Here is a 26,010-nt window from a genome sequence, read left to right as displayed (position 1 = left end):
AATGTGTTTTCTGTTACTATAGATTAGTTTGCATGTTCTAAATTTTTTATAAACAGAATCATTTAGTATGCACCCTTCTTTTTAATCCAGTTCTTTCACTCAGCTTAATTATTTTGACAATCATTCATGTTGTAGTGAATCTCAATAGTTGATTGCTTGTTAGTGATGAGGAGCAATTTTATTGTATAGATACACTGTAATTTGTTGATCCATTCACCAGTGGATGGACATTTGGGTTCTGGTTTTTTGACTATTGCAAACAAAACAGATATGAGCCGTCATGGTTTTGTACAGAAATATGCTTTTCTTGCTTTTGAGTAAATATCTATGAGTGGAGTGGCTAGATCAAATTATAGATGTATGTTTACTTACTTTAAACATCTTTTTTAAGAAATTGCTTATTGGCATGTAAATTATATACTTTAATATTCATCCATTCTAAGTGTACGGTTCAATGAATTTTAATATTACAGAGTTGTATAATCACAATCCAACTTTAGGCAATTTCCATCACCTTAAAAAGACCTTTGGTCCATTAACAGTCACTCTCTGCTTCTACCCTAAGATCCAAGCAACCACTAATTTTCATTTCTATTGATTTTCTGTTTCTGTCTTGAGGGCTAGAGCTGGAGTGGGCTGGCAAAGGTGTGTGTGGGGAAGGACTAGGTCATGCTACAACTGAGCTTCCTTGGGGGGATAGCTGGATTTGGTGCGAGCCAGGGGCCAAAGCAGGCTGGGGTGGCCCTACTAGTCCCTCTATAGCTCCTGGATCATGCTTTCTCTATGCTATCAAGGTGAAAAAGGAATGTAAAAAATGGCAATTGCCAGCACCTCCAACTCAGGAGAGAGAGCTTTCCAGCAGTTCCTTGTTTTGCAGATGCTCTAGAGTTAGTAAATAGGTTTCTTTAACATATACTCTAATTACCCCTTTAAACTTCTGTGTTTTGCTGTGCCAGGATGGGGGAGTCTTATTGACTTATTGATGTCCCTACCTACTTCAGGTTGGTGCCTGGGGGTTGGTGGTCCCATAATTACTGTGTCACCATCTTTCTTACCATTCTCTCTGTGGTCCTTCTATCATTTGTTGTACAGAAGCTGTTCAATCAGCCCTCAGTTCTTCTTCAGGAAGAATTACTGTATATGTAGGTATGTAGATTTTGCATTTCCATGCGAGGAGAGGAGTTCAGGTCTTCCTATGCCACCATATTGGACCACCTCATTTTATTTTTTTGCATATGGGTATCCAATTGTATGAGCACTATTTGTTGATAAGATTTCCTTTTTCCATTGAATTGCCCTTGCAGCTTTTTAAATAATTGGTCGTGTATATATGACTAAGTCCATTTCTGAACTCTATGCTCTATCTTTATGGAAATACCACATTGTCCACATAAATGTAGCTTTATAGTAAGTCTTGAAAGTAAGTAGTAGAGAAAAAAAATTGTTTTTTTTTCAAAACTGTTTTGGCTATTCTATGTCCTCTGAATTTCCCTATAAATTTTAAAATCATCTTGGGATTTGATTGGGATTGCACTAAACCTATATATCAACTTGGGGGAAATGGACATCTTAACTGTATTGTGTCTTCTCTTTTTTAAAGTTTGCTATTTGTTTTGAGAGAGAGAGAGAGAGAGAGAGAGCATGAGTTGGGGAGGGTCAGAGAGAGAGAGGGAGGGAATCCTAAGCAGGCTCTGCTGACAGCACAGAGCCTGATGTGGGGCTCAATTACAACTGTTAGATCATGACCTTAGTTGAAATCAAGAGTTGGATGCTCAACTGACCGAGCCACCCAGGCACCCCCACCATATTAGGTCTTCTGACCCATAAACAAAGTATATCTCTCCACTTATTTAGGTCTTCCTTAATTTCTTTCAGTTGTGTTTGGTTGTTTTCAGTTTATAGGTCTTGCACATCTTTGTCAGATTTCTCCCTAAGTATTTTTAAAATTTTAATTGTATTGTAAATATTATTTTTAAAATGTCAATTTTCAGTTTCTTTTGTTATTATATAGAAATACAATTGATTTCTGTGTATTGATATTGTATTATTCTGTAACCTTGCTAAATTCATTAGTTCTATTAGCTTCCTTGTAGATTCCACTGGATTTTTTACATGGATGATCATCTTATTTTTAAATAAAGGCAGTTTTACTTTTTCTTTTCTTTTTAAAAATATTTTTAACGTTTATTTATTTTTGAGAGACAGACAATGTGAGCGGAAGAGAAGTAGAGAGAGAGGGAAACACAGAATCTGAAGCAGGCTCCAGGCTTTGTCAGCACAGAGCCTGATGCGGGGCTCGAACCCATGAACTGTGAGATCATGACCTGAGCTGAAATCGGACACTTAACCGACTGAGCCACCCAGGTGCCCCTACTTTTTCTTTTCTAATCTGGATTATTTATTTCTTTGTCTTGCCTTATTGCAATGACTAGAATCTCTAGAAAAATTCTAGACAGAAGTATGAGACTAACATCCTTTTATTGTTCTTGATCTTAACCAGTCTTCTATTCAGTCTTAGACTATTAATTATGATGTTAGCTATAAGTTTGCTTTGGTCTATATCCTTTATCAGGCTAAGGAAGTTCCCTTATAAACTGTTTTTATCAGGAATGGATGTTGGGTTTTGTCAGCTGATTTTTCTGCATCTAGTGAGATGATCATTTGGTTTTTCTCTTTTAGTTTGTTAAAATAATAAATTACATTAATTGATTTTTTAATATTAAACCAACATTATATTCCTGGAATAAACCCCACTTGATCATTATGTACCCTTATATCTATTTAATATACATATCCTTATATATATTATATATCTACTTTTTGTATTTGTGGGTTTGATTAACAAAAATTTTAGTATGTAGGGGCGCCTGGGTGGCTTAGTCGGTTAAGCGTCCGACTTTCGCTTAGGTCATGATCTCGCGGTTCGTGGGTTCAAGCCCCACGTCGGGCTCTGTGCTGACTGCCAGCTCAGAGCCTGGAGCCTGTTTCAGTCTGTGACTCCCTCTCTCTCTGACCCTCCCCTGCTCACGTTGTCTCTCTCTCTCTCCTAGAAATAAATAAATAAATAAATAAATAAATAAAAAATTTTAGTATGTAAATTTTTCAATTTTTGTATCTATGTTCATGAAAATATTCATCTGTATTTTTCTTTTCTTGTAATATCTTTGGTTTTGATATCAGTGTAATGCTTGCCTCATAAAATAAGTTCAATAGAATTTTCTCCTCTTTAATTTTAATGGAGTTTGCTTAGAATTGGTATTATTTCTTCATTAAATGTTTGAAAGAATTCACCAGTGATGACAAGTTTTTTATGAAAGCATTTTAAACAATAAGTTCACTTTTAAAAATGAATAGAGCTATTCAAATTGTTTGTGTCTTCTTGAGTGAGTCATAATATTTTGTGCCTTTCAAGGAATTTGTCTATTTTCACTGAAATTACCAAAGTATTGTCCGTAGTATTCTCCTTTTCATCCTTTTAATATCTTTAGAATCTATAGTAATGCCAACTCTCTTATTATAGATATTGATAATTTGTATTATTTCTTTTTGTTTTTCTGATCAGTCTGGCTGGAGGTTTATCAATTTTATTAATTTTTCTCTAATATCCAGTTTTTTGTTTCATTGATTTCTCTGTTATTTTTCTGATCTTCTTAATATTAATAGATTACTACATAATTTTTTAGTTATCCTTTTCCTATATCTTGAAACATCTGTACTTTTTAAATCAAATTATCTTTAAAAAATTTTTAATGTTTATTTTTGAGAGATAGAGAGAGAGCAGTAGTAGGAGAGGGGCAGAGAGAGAGGGAAACACAGAATCCAAAGCAGACCTCAGGCTCTGAGCTGTCAGCCCTGAGCCTGATTCAGGCCTTGAACTCACAAGCTGTGAGATCATAACCTGAGCTGAAGTTGGACACTTAACTGACTGAACCACTCAGATGCCCCTATCAAATTATCTTTTGAAGAAATATGGGTCTTTTCATTTGTGCTATTAAATTTTTTTAGTTATAATGTAATATTTTATATGTATAAAAGACTATATGTAACTTGTAAGTAAAGAAGTATGATAAAATAAACACCTATGAAGTTGGTGGATTACTTCCATATCTGTCAGATCTCTTTCATTCTGATTCCAACACTTGCCCAACACACATACTCTATCAGGGTAACTTCTATTAAAGTTGTAGAGGAATTTGAGTGTGCTTCCCTATGTGCTAATTGTACCTAAGAAACATTGTTCTCAGTTAATAGCAGTCAGGTTTGCCTACCTTTTAAAACTAACATTCACTGAGTGCTTGCAATATGCAAAGCAATTCTTATCAGTGTCCTAAGAAGTAGGTTTTCCCATCATTTCTTCTATGTTTGAAGTTTGTTTGAAGCCACATTCAAAAGAAAACTGAACTCTTGCTTAGGCACACTTGGGTTTACCTTTCTCTCTCAAAAAGAAAGTTTGCAGTTAATACTATAAGACTAGCATGACAGAAACACAGTGTCACATGTGTCCCACTGTCTTACATTAGGCTCCCTTGATTGGACCTTGAGTTAGGGATTCATGAACATGTGATTTACTAAGAGAACCTTCCCAAGAAAGATTGCTACAGGAGTTGGGCAGAACAGGGATGGGCAGGAATCTTGGTAAGAATATGATCTCATGCTGAAGTCCAGCAGAGGGTAGCTTCAGCATGAAGCCTGTAGGAGAATTTTTGAGTGAAATTTAAGGCAGAGTTGTTTGGCCCAAGCAAGGACTTTCAAAAGCCTTGTAAGGCTGATGAAAGGAATGCAAACTCACAGAAACTTTCATCTCTTTGTACAAGAGGGCAAAGCAATATCAGTTCCTAAAAACAATCCTTGTAAGAAAACTGCAAGTGATGGATATTGAAAGTGCACAGAAGATGGTGGTGGTGGTGATGGTGTTTATATGGGTGTATGGTACACATGGAAATGTAATAAAAGAATTCAGTATAAAGGGATCCAAGGGGATTTGGGCAGAACACCAATATTGTTCACAACACCAGAGTTCTTCTATCTTTTCTTCCTACCATTTTTAATGTATTGACCTTTATCCCCATGTTCACTACTCCATGGTCACAAGTTGGCTGTTCTACATTCAGCCTCATATAAGTAAGAGGTCTAGGTCTAAGTAAGAGGAAGGTGGAAAGGGTGAAAGACAAAAAGTGCATTTTAGTTTAATATATCCCCTTTAAAAAAGTTTTTCTTGGGACGCCTGGGTGGCTTAGTCAGTTAAGCATCTGACTCTTGATTTCTCGCTCAAGTCATGATCCCAAGGTTGTGAGATCGAGACCTGTGTCAAGTTCTATGCTAAGCATGGAGCCTGCTTAAGATTCTCTCTTTCTCCCTCTGCCACTTTCTCCCACTCATGCTGCCTCTCTCTCTAAAAAAATTAAAAATTAAAAAAAAGTTTTTCTCAAACCCTTATCCTGCCTATATTTTATTGTTCAGAACAGTGTCAAGTGGTTACCATAGCTACTACATGGGAGTCTGGGAAGGCATATATTTTGAGTTGGGGATATTGTTGCCCAGTACAAAATGAGGTTCTTTTGGTAAGAAAGTAGGGATGGTGGTGATGGATATTAGGTAAACAACTACAATATTTGGTACTTTCTCATTTTACAGAGAATAAACAGAGATTGAGAGAGGTCACATAATTTGCTGAAGTTACATAGCCTGTAAACAGTAAACCAAACCTATGTTCTTTTTAAAAAAAAATGTTTTGTTTGTTTCTGTAAGTATGTATGTATGTATGTATGTAATCTCTACACCCAACATGGGGATTGAATTCATGGCCCTGAGATCAAGAGTTGCAGGCTCTTCCAGTTGACCCAGCCAGGTGCCCCCAAATCTATGTTCTTAATATGCATTCTCTCTATGGGGTACGGACCATAATTAGAGTTGGACAAGTGTTTCATCATCTTGGCACCTCAACAAAAGTAGCTCATTGCTTCTATCTCTACCAATTTGGCTTTAACTTTTATCTTTTGCATCCATTTCTCAGAGTCCTAAACCCCCTAATCCCAACCCTGACTGGGACCTGCAGAAGGAACCTATTTAACATGACCTTGAGAATGGATATATGAATAGATCAGGGTGGGTCGTAGGGTATGGATATAGAGAATTCACTCTTCTTTCTTTTCACACTGATCTTTCTTACCATTGTGCAACTGTGTACTGCAGGGTTTGAGTTTTAATACATAAATTGTACATGTTTTAAGTTCCATGTGGGTAAGGAACATGGTTTAGTCTTTCTTGGGGGGGTGCTTTCAGGCTACCTAGCAAAGTCTAATACACATGACAGGTACTTAGGGAGCAACTGCTAGAGGACAAGATTTCTGTGCTGTATAGTTCATTGTATGGTGGGGGTGGGGGAGGAATTTAGGACAAGCCTGGCCCAATCCCCACAAGAATACTTTTGTTTAAGATTTTTCTATCCATCATGCAATTTCTCAGCATGAGGCACAAAGGTTGAAATTGTTCTTATTTTCTGGCTTTTTTTTTTTTTTTACAGATGTGGGGGGCTATAATTCAATCTTTTTAGATTTTAATCAAGCTGTTGCATTCTTTTTTTTTTTTTAATGTTTTTCATTTTTGAAAGAGAGAGAGAAAGAGAGCAAGTTGGGGAGGGGCAGAGAGGGAGACACAGAATCCGAAACACTCTCTAGGTTCTGAGCTGTCAGCACATAGCCCAACATGGGGCTCAAACCCACAATGGTGAGATCATGACCTGAGCTGAAGTTGGATGCTTAACCAACTGAGCTACCCAGATGCCCCATCAAGCTGTTGCATCCTACTTAAATTAGCAATTATCTTTCCAGATCCCCTGAATCTTAACTCTTACTTCATTTTCTTTTCCAATTCTAAGTCATATTACTTATTCAAATAAAATTTTCTTGATAATATTTCAAGGTATCCAATGAATACATAAAAATCTAATGAATATAAATAAAATGAGGAAAAGTAAGTTTTGATATAACTTTCATTCTGATACAATGAAATGGAAAAATTCCTTCCAGTTATGTTTGTGTTTCGGATCATCAAAATACATTAAAGTAAGTGACAAAAGGCCATCGCCCACTTAATATTTTAATCAAATAATAATCAGCATTGTGATGAGCAAAGTATCTTTAGAAAAGGAGAATTGAACATGAAATATAAGATAACCAAGTTGAAAGATACCTAAATGAGTCAGAGGTTAGGTTAACGTTCCTTTGGCAGGTGTATGTTGGCTGTTTGGTTTTGGGTAAAGGTCACTGAATAGCTCTCTGTGCTGGGCAGTATGATGGGCACTGGAAATTACAAAGGTGTAAAAGATATGATCCCTTGTCTGGAATATCTTACTTAGTTTTGAATGACCAAAAATATCAGACAAATGACCTACTCCATACACCAACATTGGCGGAATAAAGTATACTTACTTAAAAATTTCAGAATATTTAGTCATTTTATGATAAAAATGTGGCCTCACAGACTTTTAAAAAATACAATTTATTCAAGAACTTAAACAATGTAACAGATATATCTGGTTACCTAAAAACAATCATTTTAAGTATATCATAGAAATGTATATGATTAACATTTAGCGTTTTTCAGATAGGATGATATAGATTCTGCTATTATTTTTGTCTCCATATTAAAATTGGCAATGTAATGAAAGATCTATTATTATTTATAATTGTTTACCCTCACAAAGTAATTCTCAGCTTTTTAAATCTTATGTTCCATCAGTATCATAATCTAATAGATCTCACCAAATTAAGAATTAAAAAGCCTACACTTTCAGAAGAAGTTACATTTTATAAGTATTCTGTTATTAGTTTTATCATTTATTGTCGGTGTTAAGCCTGTGAAAAATTATGGTAGAATTAAGGCCTTAAAATAAGCAAAATGATTCTTTTAGTAGTTGAACAATCTTATTATATGGTTGGGCATGAATTTTATTACTTTAGTAATGTAAAATGCAAAGGTATTTAATAAAAATATTTCTCTTAATAGGCTTGTGTGAAATTCTACAACATCAGGTAGATGAAGTAGAATAAATATGGTATCCAGAAATCACATGATATGTAATAAAGCTCAGGAGGCACAAAAGATATATCAAGAACACAGTTGGTCAAAGAATGAATAAGGAAGAAAAGCCAAATAAATATTCCATAGTAAGTAGGGTAATTGGGAAGCTGGACAAGTAAAACACATATACATGGGAGGAAAGTATTAGAAAAAATGTTGTCCAGGGTGACATGTATATCAAAAGTCATAGATCCCTTGAGGATAGGGTCAGAAGGACATAGTATACCACAAAATTAAGGGATAGACAGTTATTGAAATTGTGATGTTAATCCTGTGTCCCATCTAGGCTCTAATAGATTAGAGGACTTCTCAATTCACTGTGGTACTTGGATCCCATGGTACTTGGATATCCTAAGATAGGTTGTGTCAGTACTTTAAATAAATGTTTTAGTTTGTTGGATATTCCTAATGATTTCAATTATATGTCTGACCTATAATTTTTTTCATTTCCTAATATAAGAATGCCTTGCTTAAACTTAACTAAGTCTATAAAAAATCAGCAGTTTACAAACAATTAGAGGTAAAAATATTTACAAACACACTGGATTTATTTTTCTTAATGCTTTGACTGTCTCTCTCTTTTCACATATTTATATTACCTGCCTACCTATGTAGGTATCTGAAGTTTTGGGCATCTTCAAACAAATTTGCTGTTTTAATCCAGTTGTGAATCGGTCAGTCCAGGTAGACCTGGTTGTCTTTTCACCAAGAGCTTTAGTGTGTAAACTCATTGTTTGGAACCAGGGAAAATTATGTCTCTATGTAGCTCTTTAAAATGAATCTGTCTAAAATGAGACTTGGATTAAGACCCTTGCTTTTCCCAGAGGTCTCAGCTCTAAATATGAAGTTTTTTCTGTACTGAAAGCATAAAAATATAAAGATCAGGTTGTATCTCTTCTGAGGTCTTTTTAGCAATACCCTATTGAATATGTAATGATACAGAGAGAAATAAAAAGCAGAAATGAAGGACCATAAAAAATATTTACACATAATGAGAAAAACATACTAAATACCCTCCACTTCCCTTAAATGTTATCTGTCTCTTTCTTGATCATTTCTCCAGTGGTAGCTATTTGGGCTATCCAACACAAAATCCACAGCTTTCCATAACATTAATTTTAAGAGAGCTTAAATATGGTATTTTCTATAGTTGAATCTTTAGTTTGATCCTCTACTTTAATTAGAGCAAGGTGGTTATCCTTTACTCCTATAAACACTCCAGGATCATTCTTACATTCAAATGAAACACATTTGGAAGACTTCTTGTGAAGGAGGAAGAAGGCCTGGTCTGGCAATGGGTTTTCAAATTTTTGTAGCTGAGGAAACAAGAAAAAAAAGCAACCAGTATGTGAGTGGGAAATCCAAAGTCAACCTCACCTCCATGTGTTAGGAACTAAAGGAAATTAGTTATAAATTGGTATTTCTAGCAAGGCTACTTATTACTAAGTAGAGGATGAGAATGGGGGAGGAGGAAGTTAGTTGAGGGCTGAAGTGGGATGGACTTAATTTAATTTATTGATGGTCTATATATCTTGAGAGACTTTATAGCTTAGAATGACTGGATTTAGAGGCAGCAGCTCAGGATTTGTGCCCCACTTTTACCATGTACTGTCTCTGAGATTTGTGCACATTGCTTTACTTCTCAAGCATCAATTTTTTTTAGTCTAACCTGTTTTCTACATGTGAGTGATAGAAATGATTATTATTTCAGGCCAATAAGTGTTGGGAATGGTTTGTTATATAGTAATATCTAACAAATACAATAATTCCATTGTAGAATTACCTCAATAATTAGAGGAGACTACTTGTAAAACAGTTAACATGGTATTTGGCATATGATAGAGTTCTATATGGGTCAGCTCTTACTACCAAGTAATTATATATGCCAAACACTGTTATATACATTGAGGAGCATTGTTAAGGAAGATATTGGTTACCATCGAGTGCTTATGTTAATACCTTATGACTGTATTAGTTAGATTTATAATTTTGTATTTATGTAATCTGTCATCTATATTATACTCTTATATTTTCTTCCTGGTCTCTATCTTTGGCTTGTATGTTCTCAAGATGTTTATAATTCTTCATCATGACAAATATTATACTACTGTTTACTAACTGAAAAAGACTGTAGTGAATCCTATGATTAGAATGTAGGTTATTATTTACAATGATAATTGTAAATCTTGACAGATAGAAATATTTATGACTTTCCCATTAGCAGGCTTGGAGTGTAAACTGTTGCATTTGCCTAAGAAAGCTATTTTATTAAGAAACACTTCCTAGAAAAATAAAGTAGTTCCTAAAGCTGAGTAGAAAGGATTTCAGATCATTCCATATAGTAGCGCTTTTCAAACTTTAATGTGTGTATGAGTCTCCTGGAGATTTGTTAAAATTTGTTAAAATGCTGATTCTCATTCAGTTGTGAGGAAGCCTGAAATTCTGCATTTCTAACAAACTCCCAGGTGATTCTACACTGCTGGCAGAGCCCAGACTTTTCAGTTGCAAGGATATACATGCCATTTCCTTCCCTTCCCTACTCCAGAAGTGAGTTGTTAGTAGTAACTGTATTTTATGTACAATAGCACAAACAAAACTTCTTCCTTGAAATATGCCAATACCTAAATCTGCACAAATAAGTGGAGTCAATTATGACAGTTAAGTGTATATTTCTATTACCTCCACAGAGTGTTCTTTGTTATTTGCATGCAGCAGGAAGTCTTTATCTTTTGTAGGACTCAGGTTTACCAATAATGTCTGGCCATCAACAGCATCACCTTGCAATTAAAAATATATGTAAATTAAAAATAGATTAATTTAAAAATGTAAATTATAAGGCTAAGAATATAACTCATTTTAATTTAAATAAATTTAACACCTAGGAAAAGAATCCAAGATGTAATGTAAATAACTGCTTCACTAGCCAACACGTCTTTTAGAAGTATTTGTACCCAAATGAAACTAAAGAGTCATTGGACAACTTGGGAGTAATCTTAAGCTCCTAAAGAGTCATTGGACAATTTGCAGTTATTTTTAAGCTCCATAGCTTTCTTATATGCTTTCTAATTGTAGAATAATGACTCTATTGGGTATTTGTCTGGGTGTCAGCTTCCCTGTCTCCATGTAAAGCCACTGATAGTTGTCCTTCAACATCCCAACTACTCTCCTTGTGTAATAGAACATTTCCCAGTCTGTTTTCTTGTAGCTAAATGTAGCAATGTGACAAAGTTTTGACCAATATGAGGTGAGTGGAAGTGTCAGGTGCAACTTCAAGGTTTTGTCTTTAAAGGAAAAGACAGTTCATGCACTCTGTCCTGCTGATTGGGCATTCCTGTGGTAGCAAGTAATCTTGAACCATGTATATGTTGGCAGAGTGACAAAGAGAGAAGGGGCCAGGTCCCCAGATAACCTGTTGAGCAGTACTCCCATTCTTGTCCTGGCTAAGACAGAAATAAAGTTTTATGTAGCTCAAACCACTATTATTCTGGATCTCTTTTAAATGTAAGTCTTCATCCTAATTATTAAACTGCACAATGGATGGAATGGAATAAATCCTGTAAGAATCTAAGATTTTACCATGAGTGTGGGCTGGGAGAATCTTCTGAGACTGCCTTCCTTTTTTATGGAGGATTTTTGGATTTGTCCTTACCCCAAATTCAAGAATTCAAGTACTTCCGCTACCTAGCCTTCCAAATTACCTGTTTCACGTGAAGGAGGTTGGGAATCATAATAACGGAATAACACCTTATCTGAAAAAGAATGCATAAAATCCCTTTGGTGAGATACAATTTTATCAAAAGGTTTGAATTTTAACAAATAAATAACATCAGAAAATAGCCTCTTTTATTATCCATCAATAAAATAACTTTAGTGATTTTAAGAAAGGTCTTAAAAATGTATGAATATGCTCTGATGAATTCTCTAACACAGTCATTATTAAAATATTCAACATATAGTTCATAACACTGGTATATTCTTTTATTTGAGGTTGTACTTTGGCAATATTTATAGGGTTGGAAAGATATAGTAGGTAATTTAGCAATAGCAAATATATGTAGTCTCTTCATTCATCTTTTTCCATCTTTTAAAATTAAGCTTATTTACTTATTTTGAGAGAGAGAGTATGAGTTGGGGAGGGGCAGAAAAAGACAGAGAGAGAGAATCCCAAGCTGACCCTGTGCTGTCAGTGCAGAGCCTGACACAGGGCTCGATCCCATGAACCCTGAGATCATGGCCTGAGCCGAAACCAAGAGTCAGACACTTAAGTGACTGAACCACACAGGAATCCCTCTTCTTCCATCTTTCACAAAATATACCACTTCTCAGTATCAGCATTTTTCCGTATTCAATCCTCACTAAGCTTCTGAATTCTTTTCAACTTAGTGATATTTCGGCATCTCTGCCAATGCATTAGAGTTGGCACACAGTATGAAATCTATGTGTCATGTTTGAAGTAATACATTATTTATGGTTTGGTAAATATTTTTTTACTTTACTAGTCATAATTATATCATTATAGACAAAAGGAAATATTCTACCTTTCTCTTGATTTTTTCCCAAGTCTTCTACATAGATCTCATAACTTCCATCCTCAAAAACGAAAGTAATAGATTGATCATTGTATGTGCTCAAGGAAGCAGAATATTCTGTAACAAGTAAAAAGCTTGTCATTAAAAATTCAAAATAACTTGTTCCCATGAACAGTCTTCAGCAATTAAAAAAATGCTTCCGTAAAGGTTTTTGTTTTTGTTTTTCCAATTTGAGCTGTACTTTGTCCACTATTGTTAGATAGATAAAAGCCTTTGGTGCAACCTTAACATAGCTGAAAGGATGAAGTTTGCCACTTGAATGGAATTAAATATGCTGGTCTCCTGCATGAAGACCACAGGAGGTCATGTTAGTGTGTTTATGGAAGGATTTGGTGGAGAGAAATAAGCTGGAAAATTGACAGACTTTGCCTGCTTCCTTTTTTCTTATGGTCAAGGAGACTGTGGACAAGAAGGGACTGTATTTTGATAGACGTGGTTAAATGAATACCCATCTGTAAGTTGTGGAGTTAGAGACCCACTCTGCCCTCTGGCTAATAAGAGAGACACTTAGAGCAGCACTCTCAACTTTAAAAAAATGTCCCAGCACACATAGAAAATGCTATTTCTATGGCATGCTGAGGTAAACTGTTGTAGAATTGGGACTTATGTTGGTCCTGAAAGAAAAAATTATTATATTTTTCTTTATATTATAGAATTGTGCTAAGAAAAATAATACACAAAATATAAGAATGTTAAATATTGAGTCTGTATATGAATTTCTAAAGTAAAATAATTAAAATTCTTTCTTTATTTAAATTTTTGTTAGTTAACATACAGTGCAATATTGATTTCAGGACTAGGTCCGTGATTTGTTACTTACATACAACACTCAGTGGTCTTCACAACCAGTGCTGTCTTTAGTACCCATCACCCATCTAGCCCATCTCCCACCCATCTCCTTCCATCAGCCTGCAGTTTGTTATTTATCATTAAGAGTTTCTTGTGGTTTGTTTCCCTCTCTTCTCTTCCCCCTTCTCATATGTTCATCTCTTTTGTTTCTTAAATTCCACATATGAGTGAAATTATATAGTTTTTCTCTTTCTCTTATTGACTTGTTTTGCTTAGCATAAATTCTTATTGAGAAACTTCAGTATGCTTCTGGAAACTTAAGACATTTATATCAGGAATTATGCTTAAATGACAGTATGTAATTTCTGGTCAAGTTTTCTTAATGATCTCTTCACTTCTTGATAGTTACTATCAACTTGGATTTTATTTGCAGAAGTAGATGATACAACTTAAAACAATTTTAACAACTATTTAAAATGTTTAAGAGTTGAAATTATATTTTAAAAATATAATAGTTCTTCATTTTCTTTCATTGTCAAAATGTTGAAATTTGGGGAGGAAATGTGTTTTTTCCCTTGAAGGATTAAATATTTTCCCCATATTTCCAACCCATAACAACCATTTCAAAATAATTATGGAAGGTTAACTATAGAATGCACACTCATTGTTAGAGCAGCTACACTGTTTGGTTACCACTAAATGGGTACATTGGCAACAAATGGACAGAAGTTTCTGTTACACAAGTAGGCATGGACTTGAAGCTGCTTCCTGGAGTGGCACTTGCCATGGTCCTGTGTCTTACCTCCCTCCTCACACCCACACCACCCCCATCACCAGGCATACCTTGGATAGCTGAAACACCAGTTGTTCCAATGTATTTCTGGACCATAGGCATATCAAAGGCTAAGCTCTTTACAGGCCGTTCCGGCTGCTGACGACAGGCAGTGAATACTAGATGTTTATAATTTCCAGCTGCAGGACAGAGGTGGGAATAGAAGTGGACTGTCAATACCCACTCTGTTATATACTCAACTCTATGAAAGAACACTGTGGGGAATGCATCATTCAACTAACGTCGTTTCATTATGTTAGTAGTGTTAGAATACAGATGCGGAGACCAATGGGGGAGGTGCTGTACACTCAACTCTGAGAAACAACACTGCGCAAAATGCAGCATTCAGTTACCATGTAGTTTCACTAAGTTAGAAATGCTTGAAAACACATGCATGGAATTATAAGGTAAGTGTTAAATACTCAACTCTGTGAAAGAACACTGTGGGGAATGCATCATTCAACTAATGTCATGTTTCACTCTGTCAGTAGTGTTAGAATACAGATGTGGAAAACATTGAAGTGTCAATACACACTCTGTCAAATCCCTTATCCCAAACCCCAAATCCACTTTGAGGATTCTGAGTCAAAGCTGCTTGCTGACAGTGATGACTGACCCCAGGGCTTTAGCCACCCCATAGTCTGAAGGGATCAATATTTCCTGGCACAGTTATACCTTAGTAGGGTACACTAATTGGAGTCCAGGTGGGAGAAAACTAGTTACCCACGGTCTCAACACCCAAAAAACAACTGCTATTAACATTTTCGTTTAATTCCTTTAAATGAAAAAAAAAAAAACACAATAAAATATTGTAAATATATTTATAATTTAATATCCTCTGTTTTCACTTATTATAATATGACTATTTCTACCATGCCATAAAACTCTTTATCTGTCCTTTTGAAAATGGCCAGAAAATAGTTCAGCATCCTTACTATTTTTCAGAAGGAAAATTTGGTCGAGGAAAAAATTATATATCTAAGATGTGGTCAATGAAGGCAAATAGATGCCCATTATTATAGTGAAGAATTACCAGGAAACAGTTTCCCCTTACCAGTTCTTGATGAATGCCTTTTGGTGGTTTCTTTCCTGACATAACAGGCTGTCTTTTCTATGATAAGGCCAGAACGTAGTTGCATAAAGTACATTTGGCAAACTTCTTCAGCCTTCTGCTGGGATTCTAAACAATTGAAAAAATGTAATACTGTTTCATTCCATCTATCTTTATCTTTTTACAAATCATGAGCATAGCCAGCCACTAAAGCAACTGAAAGTCCACAATATTTTATCAGAAAGCTTGGGGCGACTTGTATTTCAAACTTCAGAGTTTTTTAATTTTTTATTAATTTTTTATTTTTTCAATGTTTATTTATTTTTGAAGGAGAGAGAGGCAGAGCATGAGCAGGGGAAGAGCAGAGAGAGAGAAGGAGACACAGAATCCGAAGCAGGCTCCAGGCTCTGTCTGAGCTGTCAGCACAGAGCCCGATGCAGGGCTCAAAATCACAAACTGTGAGATTGTGACCTGAGCCAAAGTCAGATGCTTAACTGACTGAGCCACCCAGGCACCTCAAACTTCAGAGTTTTTTAGATTTTAGAGTTGTCATGTAGAGTATATACTGTATATATGTAGTACTCCCAGCAGGGACTAAGGCAGCAACTCAAAACCAAATATTAATTAGTGATTTTATAGTGAGATATAGGAAATTTTATGTAAAGTGAAATAAATAAAGACTTCATGTTGGTTCAGGTCAGGATTTAATTGTCACATGAGTTCAGATTATATTTTATTACTAAATGAGTCATGAAAAATTTTAGGTCTTTAGAAAAAAATTTGGATTTCCAAATTCCATATAAGGAAGTGTGGATCTACATCAAGCATATATCAATCTTTGCCTAGCTGAGGTGGAACTTTTGTGGTCATATGAAATGTATAATCTTCTTTTACTTAATTAGAATACACTTTTAATAATTTCAAAAGGATGGCTCTAGAGATTATTGATATTAAAAATAACAGACCCATGTCTTCAAACTTTTTTCTTTTATTTTCTTCTAAGAGTTTCATGTCTAACATTTAAGTCTTTAATCCATTTCAGGTTTTTTTTTTTTTTGAGTTCTTTTATATGCAGATATCCAGTTTTCCTAGCACCATTTTTTGAAAAGACCATCTTTTTTCCTTTAAGTATTTTTTGCTGCCTTCTCAAATGTTAGCATGTCTACAGCAGACCAAACACTGTGCTAGGAATTTTACTTACTGTTTTGTTTACTCCTTCACACACAATAATATTACAAGGAAATTATTCTCCTCATTTTTCAGATGATGATCAGAGGCACTGAAAAACTCTTAAGGCTCTGATATTTATCGGCAGGAAGAACTGATTCTTGATTCATGAAAAAATTTGAATGAAAATTTGGCTTTTGCTGGTTATTGTCAAGCAGTGAAGGGAACCTCCTCCCTCCCCCCCCCACCAGCTCTTAACTTTCCTGGGTAGTTCCCATTCTTTTATTTTATCTTAGAGTTAGGAGCAGGTTCTTCTTTCTTTCTTTTTTTTTAATGTTTATTTTATTTTTGACAGAGAGAGAGCACAAGTGGGAGAGGAGTGGAGAGAGAGAGGGAGACACAGAATCCAAAGCAGGCCCCAGGCTCCAAGCTACCAGCACAAAGCCTGAGGGGGCTCAAACCCATGAACCGCAAGATCATGACCTGAGCCGAGATCAGGCACCCAACCAACTGAGCCACGCAGGCGCCCTTAGAAACAGATTCCTGTCTGATTTGTTGCAGTGAAAGAATATCTATTGGTCTTCCCAGAAGCCAAACAGTGTCTCCAAGGGTCCATGTTGGGAACCGTTGGAAGGCATCAAGTTACCTTTACGAGAAACTTGGGAAAGGCAAGCTGGTAGACACTGGGTCTCTCTAAGGAGACACTCTATTTGGATTAGAAGACAGTTGTTGGTTTCATTTACCAATTCCAAATGAAAACAAAACCAAAGAACAACTCAGCTGCCATTTGTATCTACATCTTAACACTAGATTAAGTCAAGGCATAATCGTATGGAAAGAAAATCCTTGCATTTGGCAAGAATTTGTTGGAGGTCCAGGTCCTTGATTATTAACTATGTGATCTTGGCCAGGCATTTAACCTCATTGGTCCTCAGGTCATATGCCTACTCTGCTTCAGAAAATTGCTAGGAGAATTAAGTGAAACAACATAAAAAAAGCCCAGTTCCTGGCCCATTATGGACGCTCACACACACACTTGCCCAAGGTTACAGGTCTGGTGAGAAATTGTAATTCAAATATGTCTAGCATCAAAGCTACTCTTTCTATCTACTTCCATCTAAGAAAATGCTACTTTGTAATTTTAGGAACTAACATAATACAAATTAATTAAATCAGTTAAAGTAAAAAATTTAATCACCTATTTAGTAATTTTTTCACTTAGTCAAAGAAAAAGTCTCAAATAAAAAAATTAAATTTTCTACTTGTAAATTCATAAAAGGCTTTTCAGAGTCAAACAGAAAAGAAAGTTGTAACACTTGAGTCACAGCATCTCAACTTTTAACGTTATAGCAAATAAATTATCAAACAATTTGTACCAATACAGCCAAATTTCAATTATTCACAGTAATTCATAAAATGAAAATTGTGACTTTAGGATCCATTTTATGATATATCATTTTAATATTTACTTATTTATTTTGAAAGAGAGAGAGTGAGTGGAAGAGGAGCAGAGAGGGAGGGAGAAAAAGAATCCCAAGCAGTCCCCATGCTCAGTGTGGTACCCAACATGGGGCTTGATCTCATGAGCCATGAGATCATGACCTAAGCTAAAGTTAAGAGTCAGAACACTTAAGAGGCTGAGCCACCCAGCTGCCCTCCTTCTTTTTTAAAATTCTCTAGAAGTTTGTCTTCCTGATATGCTTTTGAAAGTTAAGTAAACTTTCGTTAGTTGCTATTTTGAATTATCTATATCTTACTCCAATTCAGATGGGCATCTACCTTCAGGTATCTTCAACTGTCTGAATGGGACAAGACCACTTAATTATATTCACATCTACCCTGGAACTCCCTAACATTGCATCACAATTTATAAATACCAACTATAGTATCACTTTTCTGTAATGCTTTTACTATTGCAAAGATAATTTATAAAAGCTATGCAAATGCCAGCATTGAACTTGGTTTCCTGATAATTAATTTAATAAAATACTTTATTAACTGTATCACATTGTGTCTCCAGACCTAAAAGGCATAAGATGATACTGAAAACATGCTCATTCTTTACATGCTTATCTATATGTTATATTCAGAATCCCATTGGACATAACTGACAGGCATGTCTAATATTGAGAGTGGACCCTGTGGGGAGCAGAATGTGGGTCTTGGGTAGTTAGAAGTAAGAGTCATGATATCGAGGAAGTAAGGATGTAGAAGGAGAGAGAGGCTAAAGATATTAATGTAGGGGTTACCATCTAGTGGAACAAACACTAGTATAATTTACTGAAGGATGAATACTTGAAGTATTGAAGATGGAGCGCCTGGGTGGCTCAGTCTGAAGTGTCTGACTTCTGCTTAGGTCTTAATCTCACTGTTCATGGGTTTGAGTCCTGCATCTGGCTCTGTGCTGACAGCTCATAGCCTGGAGCCTGCTTCAGATTCTGTTTCCCTCTCTCTCTGTCCCTCCCCTGCTTATGCACTTTCTCTCTCTCCCCTCTCTCTCCCCAAATAAACTTAAAAATATTATTTGAAGTATTGAAGATAATTTACATTGGGAGTATTTGGAAGAAGGTATACTTTCTTGTTTCAGGGCAGCTGAAAGTATAGTGCAAGGGTTGTGTTCTCAGATGGGAATCACAAAGCCAGCATGGCCCTGGGGACTCTGTGGGAGACAGTGCTCTGCTGGGGTCAAAGGTCCAACTCAAGCTTATGTAAGGGTTGTTGCCACTTCCTATGTGTCTATCCTGCTTGATGTCTGACGGCAGTGTCTTAGATGGCTTTTAAGGAAATTCTTATAAGTAATTTCATCATAGCAACAACATGATGAAATCTTTCACGCATTTCTGGTGAGTAAATGGAAAGGTGCTTCGAAATCTTTCTATACTTCTGCCACTAAGAGAGCCAGACTATGGCTGACAGGAACTACATAAGTGAATCACTCATCTTTCACTTCTTCCCCAAACACCTATTTCACCAAACTCTCTTCTCACTGCTTACTACCCTTGATTTATCTGTGGCATTTGACTTTGGGAACCACATCTTTCTCTGAAACTCTTTCTTCCTTTATTATCATGTCACCAGTATTCCTATGTTCTCCTTGTTTCTCTTTGATCATCCATCTCTGTTTCTTTGTTGGTTTTTCCTTGTCTGATTGCTCCTAAAATGTTGGTGTTTCTCAGGATTTGTCCTTTGCCTTTTCCTCTCACTCTAGACTTTCTTTCTTGGAAAGCCTGCTCCATTGACATCTTTTTATATACTGATGATTCCCCAAACTGTACTTGTACCTTAGTTCTTTCTCTTGATTTTCATATCTGTTGCTCTTTCTTCACAGGGTATTTTGACTTCAGTTATCCTAAAGCACCTTTGTATCTATCTATGTGAAGTCTCCAGAATTCTAGACATCTCTACCTGTATGACCAATCCCTACCCCAAATTCAGATATTCTCATTTAAAAAAAAAAAACCCTTCTTTATCTTTTTCTACCCAAAATATATTTCTCTTGAAACCCTATCTTGAGAAACAATACCACTTTCATCATTGTCTGCCTATTCTTAAATCATCCTGAAAGCTGAGAATCATCTATTTTTCCATCTCTGTCCATCCCTCAATTTATTTGGACTGTCATTAAATCTTACTGATTTCACTTTCTGAGTGTATCTGAAATTTAGTCCTTCCTTTCCATTCTGTTGTTTTAGGTTAGGCCCTCATCATCAGTCTCCTAGATGAATGCAGTAGACCTCTAACCAGTTTTTGTTTCTATTCTTGCCCTTCACTCTATCTATATACCATCATCAATATAATCTTTCTAAAATAAAAATATCAGGTGCCTAGGTGGCTCAGTTGATTGAGTGTCTGACTCTTGATTTCAGCTCAGGTTATGATTTCAGGGTTGTGGGAGCACTGAGCATGGAACCTGCCTGAGGTCATCTTCTCCTCTCTCTCCTTCTGCCCCCCTCCTCTGCTCATATACTCACTCTCTCTCTTAAAAAATATCTTGCTATTCCCCAATTAATGGTTTTCAATTACTATCCATAGGATAAAGCTGAAGCTCCATCACTGTAACAGAAGTTATTCCATGGACATACTCAAATTAAAGTGTGTGACCTCTACTCATTTCTATCGCCAATTATTGCCACGTAGGGATATGGGCCCAGTGTTGCTAGATTTTCATATTTTTTCAAGATATTTAGGTTTTTATGCACAATCTTCTAATCTTTAAATGTTTCCTCAATTAAAAAACAACAAAAGTACTGTTCAGGCTAGATAAAATACTTCTGCTGGATGGATCTGTCCCATGGCTTTCATACTGTGACTACTGGCTAGATTCATTAGGAAGCTGGATTGTAAGGACAGAGAAAGTGTTCATGAATATAGGGGAGAGGAAGTAGCAGAGAAAAATAGCTAGACTCCAGGAGTAGCTTCCTGGAAACTAGGAAGGAAATGAGCTTGGAGAGGGGCTTTTTGCTAGTTCATTAAGTCCTGTACCTTATTGGTACTAGAGATGAAATACTTTAGTGGTGACCAGAACTCATATGGAACCCGATTGTATGTATACCTCTAGCAGGTAGATTTATAGATGGTACAAATTTTGAGTTTTTAGCCTTGTGATTGTGTCAGATCCTGCTAGTCCAAAGGAGAAGGAATGAAATGAGCTTTCTTGCTTTGTTGCTTGGGGGCTCAGAGCAGTTAATTTAGAAAAATAAGATACAATATTACTTACACTTTGGGTTTTGAGAAGTGCACCTGCCACACACTTTATAGATATCTGTTGAAATTTTGGCCAAAAGTGTCTAAATAATGACAATCTTAGTGTTAAAGTAAGCAATATTATTGGAAAAGAATATCTGCTAATGGACAATAAGAATAATGTGCTGTCTTCCAAAGCCATATAAATGATTTGGGGATTATCTGTATCATGTTTCTCTAAATGGTATAAATAAGCTGTTAGGGCCACTGTGCACTTAAAGGAGGGGTTACATTTTAATTTTTGCATCAATGCAGCAACTATGGCATAAACCCCAGCCCGTTCCTCCACTCCAGTATCTATAAAGGGGCCATATCTCCTGGTGTACAAAGAAAACACATTCTTTATTAAGAGGACATAGAGTTAGTTCCACTGAGTCACTGTTTCTACACAGAACGTTTTGATTCAGACACAAATAAAAGGATTATTTCCTGGCCATTGTGAAACTATAGTTAAATTAATATTTTCCTTGATTACTAAAAACACACAACAATTGTGATTTCCTGGCCTTTCAGAAACTATAGTTAAATTAATACTTTCCTTGGTTACTAAAAACAGCATGGGTGGTCTATAGCCTTGGGGAAGACAGCAAATGATATTCTTTACCACTGTTCTCTCTTCTAGCCTTAACGATGTTCAAAGAAATGAAGAAAACAAAGAACAAAGATATGCCAGTCCCCACTATCATTCCTCAGCCTCTATTTTCTCTTCAGTCTTACCAGGCTTCTATTAACTTTATTTTGTGTTACCTGTTTTGTATGAAAAGCATGAGTATAAATTTTCATAATTCTTTCCTAGGATGATTTTCAGGATCAAAGATATAGCTCTTTAATCTTTAAACTATGGCTACTACATGCCTTTATTTACCCTTCAATTTATGCCAATTCCTTTGAGTTTTCAGTTGGATAGACTTAAGCATCATTTGATCAATTCTGCTATATTTGGGGCATGGATTATTCAAATATCTTCACTTATTATTCTCTCCCAGAATAATCAGAAGTTACAAGTCAAGACCATAGCTTGTAGACCAAAGGTGTTTTATACACAATAAATGTTTGTTGAATGAAAGAGAATCAGTTTAAAATTTTATTAATCTGGGAATAAGATTTTGGGATTAGCTAGAAAGAGGTGTGGGTAGAGAGAAGGGATTGATATTAAGTGTTATTCATGTTTGCCACAATAGCAGGTTTAAATTACCCAAACCATTCTTGTTCTGGTATGTATCAAGCAAAAGTTGGCTATATATAGTCTGTCTAAAACCAAAGGCTGCTGTATTACAAATTTATGAGCCATCCCTCTTAATTTCAGCTCTTGTATTCTTAGTAGCTTTTGGTAAGGTGGCATGTATGAACATCAGAATCATAAAAATTTTATAACAGATAAATATAGTATGTAAAAACAATCAGAAATGCTTAAGTTCTTACTTCCCAACTTGGGAGATTTTACCAAAGCCTTGCCTGCTGAGCTGTTCATTTTTCCTGGGGAGATTTTGGTGGTCGAATACTTCATTTTAGTCTTCATTTTTCAGGCTTCTGTGGATTAAAATATAATATTAGTTCAATTGTCTCAAATTGAAAATAAACAGAAACTGTGGCAACCTCAAAATAATATTAATAACATAGCCACGTAAAGAAAATAATCATTCAGTAAAATTTGAACATAGCTTTCTGAAAATATATCTATTTTGGAATATAGTCAGAGAACAAAAAGAACTGCAAAGAAATCTTAAACTTTACTTAGTGGGTTTATTGTTAGTGATATAATTGATTTTAGGATTCTGAAATGGTTTTTCTATACTACAGGACAGAACAAGTAAGTAGATGTATTAATGTTACAGGATTTTTACTGCAGGGGAAAGGAGATACAAATATAAAATATAAGAAGCTAAGGGAAAATCTTTGTTGTATTATATCTAAATAATCAATATCAGTATGCTCATCTTAGTTTCTAAACAGTTTTTGCACTAAAAGGAACGAGGACTCTATATATGGGCTGGGAATGTAGAGGTGAATATGGAATATTCAGTAATGCCAGAAAGCAGTGAGTCATTCAAAAATTTGTGAGGTNAGGACCATGGGAGAGAAGAAGGTGGGAAATGGTGGGAGAAAGGGAGAGAGGCAAACCATGAGAGACTCTTGAATGCTGAGAAACAAACTGAGAACTGATGGATGTGGAGGGAATGGGGGAGATGGGCATGGAGGAGGGCACTTCTGGGGATGAGCACTGGGTGTTATATGGAAACCAACTTGACAATAAACTATTTGTAAGAAAAAAAAATTTGTGAGGTTGTGTCAAAAAGACACAGGAGCCCCCTTAAAGGGTTTCCCACTGGCCAAATTTGACATAATCTGAGCATCAAAAAGATAAATAATGGCAATTTACTATAAAGCAATTAATGCAAAAAGAAACCCACCAGTCCATAGCATTTCTCAAGAATGAATGAATGAGGGGTTTATTCATTACAGAAGGAATTGGTAGAATTAGAAAAACAACAGTCTTGTAGCCCCCAGTTTAATATTTGATTCAGGCAAGGATCATCAATAGTTGCTGTACCTTGACTATCAAAATGGGTGGCAGTATCTTACTGAAAGAATGTTCATTCTGTTATAAATTGCAGAAGCCTCAGATTCTTTCAGTAAGTTACCACTGAAGGTACCGGCCTGGCTTCATCATCAAGGTAAGGCAGTGGTTCTGTGATTTGTGGAGAGAGCAGGATTTCTTCAGCCTTAAATTCTCCCCCTTTATTGCCTCAAATTCTACTAATAGTTACTTCTACTCATATTAAGCATTGCACCCTTTTTTCCTAGATTACAAAAATAATCAGTTTATCCCAGGAGTGGTTATTATTTAAATCTCTTAAAAATTTTATATGAATCTGCCCTTCTAGCAGGATAAGGAATGAACATTGAGTTACTGAAGTAGAGGACTCCTTGGAAGACAAACTTCATAGAACTTTATTTTTGTCTCTGGACAATTTCAAACAGGTTGAAATTCCATTGTTTTTGTTGTGTTTGTTGTTATTTAGATGGAAAATATTATATGCAATTATCTTATTTACATTGGGTTTTATGAGCAAAATTCTTCAATGGTAAGATCACTTAGAAGCAGAGAATCTTTGGTATCATTTTCCTGAGCCCCTAAAACAATGGATGAGTAGACTAAGACTGAAAGATTAAGTGCCCTGCCCAGGATCACAAACGCAAAACTGGGACCATAATCTAGTTTCCTGATTTCCATCTTTATTCCACAGTTTCCTCCCCTGTCTCTTCTCTTCCTCCTCCAAATGTAAAAAGAAAATAATCAGAACTGGGAATTTATTTTCAAATACTTGGCCAGTTGTCCAACTTCTTTGGAAATAATAAATTTCTAAATATGATAATCATATCATGTGGAATAGTTTGGTCTTATTGCAGTTAAATTTTAAATTGTATAGAAAACAGTTCAGATAATACCCTGCACACGGTAGGTGTACAGGTAACACTTTACTGATAAAATGAAAAATTATAACACTGGATTGTTTTTTAGTTTGTGCGTTTCCTTTTTTATCCAAGGATCCTCATTTTCCAGAAAAAAAGTTCTCCTGAATGGACATTTTAAAAAAAATTTACATTTTAAAGTAAATCTAGGAAACAACTCTATTTATATTCCACCTCTTGTGAAGTCAGAACCACATTACCAGAGTAAAGATGTTAACAGTCCTTCATTGAAGATTCATGGGTACTTCAGTTTAACTAATTATTTTGGGTAATTATTTGATCTTGTAACTTCCCCCACTACCTCTATCAACAACACTGTTAACATGGACTATCTATTAACATGGGCTAATTTGAGATAACATACTTGGAGGAACTCAACTTTAAACCAAAATTAGTTTTCTGATTTAAGCAACATAGATAAGAAACTGAAATACCATATTTACAGGGAGTTATTGACACAGAGAAAGTCAGCTGCTTTTTAAGAATCGAGTGGTAGGGGCCTCTGGGTAGCTCAGTCAGTTGAGTGGCTGATTTCAGCTCAGGTCATGATTTCATGGTTGTGGGTTCAAGCCCCGCGTCTGGCCCTGTGCTGACAGCTCAGAGCCTGGAGCCTGCTTCAGATTCTGTGTCTCCCTCTCTCTGCCCCTTCTCTGCTTGTGCTCTGTCTCTCTCTGTCTCTCAAAAAATATATAAATGTAAAAATTTTTTTGAAAAGAATTAAATAGTAAGTAAAAAACATAGAAAATACTTTCAAATCCTATTCAGGAAAAAAAAAGCACTTCTTTAAACAACACACAAATCTTCACTTTAAAAAAATACAAGCATTCTTTTCACCTTTTTTCAGACTTAAAATTTACTCTTTACTTCCTATTTTTAAATCAGAAATATTTCAGTATATATAGCAATATAAACATCACTGGTTCTTTCATGCTACTTTCCCCCAAAACATAGGCAAATATACTTTTACATTGGTTATGATAACTCACCTTAGTTATAAAAGTGAAGGGCTGGTTTCAAATAATGAAGATTCTGTCATCAACATTTAGTAGTAGTTGATGCAGTTATATTTCAGCTCTACTTATATATACACACTTGGATTAAGCAACATTGGGTGACAGATTTTGATGAATGAGGCAATGCAAATAGTGCTAGTTGAATGGGTTAGAATGAGTGGGAGTATATCTTATTCCCACAGCCAAATCCTAAACAGAACTTTCAGACTATTTTAACTGCAGCAATTTCAATGAGTGGTACTCAGTTAATCATTAATTTTTATGAAACCT

The 26,010-nt window shown here is 35.5% G+C and overlaps 1 protein-coding gene across 2 annotated transcripts; it reads right to left on the bottom strand.

The window, feature by feature from the left end:
* Positions 1-7,600: 7,600 nt before the first annotated feature.
* On the bottom strand, positions 7,601-25,768 carry IL33 (interleukin 33). Of its 2 annotated transcripts, none has more exons than XM_077769659.1 (8): positions 25,714-25,768; positions 22,676-22,783; positions 15,347-15,472; positions 14,304-14,432; positions 12,621-12,728; positions 11,781-11,831; positions 10,762-10,859; positions 7,601-9,398 (listed from the first exon to the last, which is right to left on the bottom strand). In XM_077769659.1, exons 2-8 carry the CDS (start codon positions 22,770-22,772, stop codon positions 9,201-9,203), a joined length of 807 nt encoding a protein of 268 aa, XP_077625785.1. In that variant the 5' UTR covers positions 22,773-22,783; positions 25,714-25,768; the 3' UTR covers positions 7,601-9,200. The 2 variants fall into 2 exon arrangements, with proteins under 2 accessions (XP_077625785.1, XP_077625786.1); XM_077769660.1 differs by having other exon boundaries at positions 22,709-22,783.
* Positions 25,769-26,010: the final 242 nt, after the last annotated feature.

Source organism: Crocuta crocuta, unplaced genomic scaffold, assembly GCF_008692635.1.
Source record: "Crocuta crocuta isolate KB4526 unplaced genomic scaffold, BGI_CrCroc_1.0 scaffold393, whole genome shotgun sequence".
NCBI lineage: Eukaryota > Metazoa > Chordata > Mammalia > Carnivora > Hyaenidae > Crocuta > Crocuta crocuta.
Note: the sequence above shows the minus strand (reverse complement) of the source record. Positions and strands in the feature narration are given on the sequence as shown.

Bases quoted from the DNA above. Each gene is read 5' to 3' on its own strand.
- IL33 (XM_077769659.1), bottom strand. From the start codon at position 22,772: ATGAAGACTAAAATGAAGTATTCGACCACCAAAATCTCCCCAGGAAAA. The intron at 12,729-14,303 runs GTATGCCTGGTG...TACTTGTTACAG, and splicing joins TGGTGTTTCAGCTATCCAAG to AATATTCTGCTTCCTTGAGC. The intron at 9,399-10,761 runs GTAATAGAAATA...TTGTTTCCTCAG, and splicing joins ACAAAGAACACTCTGTGGAG to CTACAAAAATTTGAAAACCC.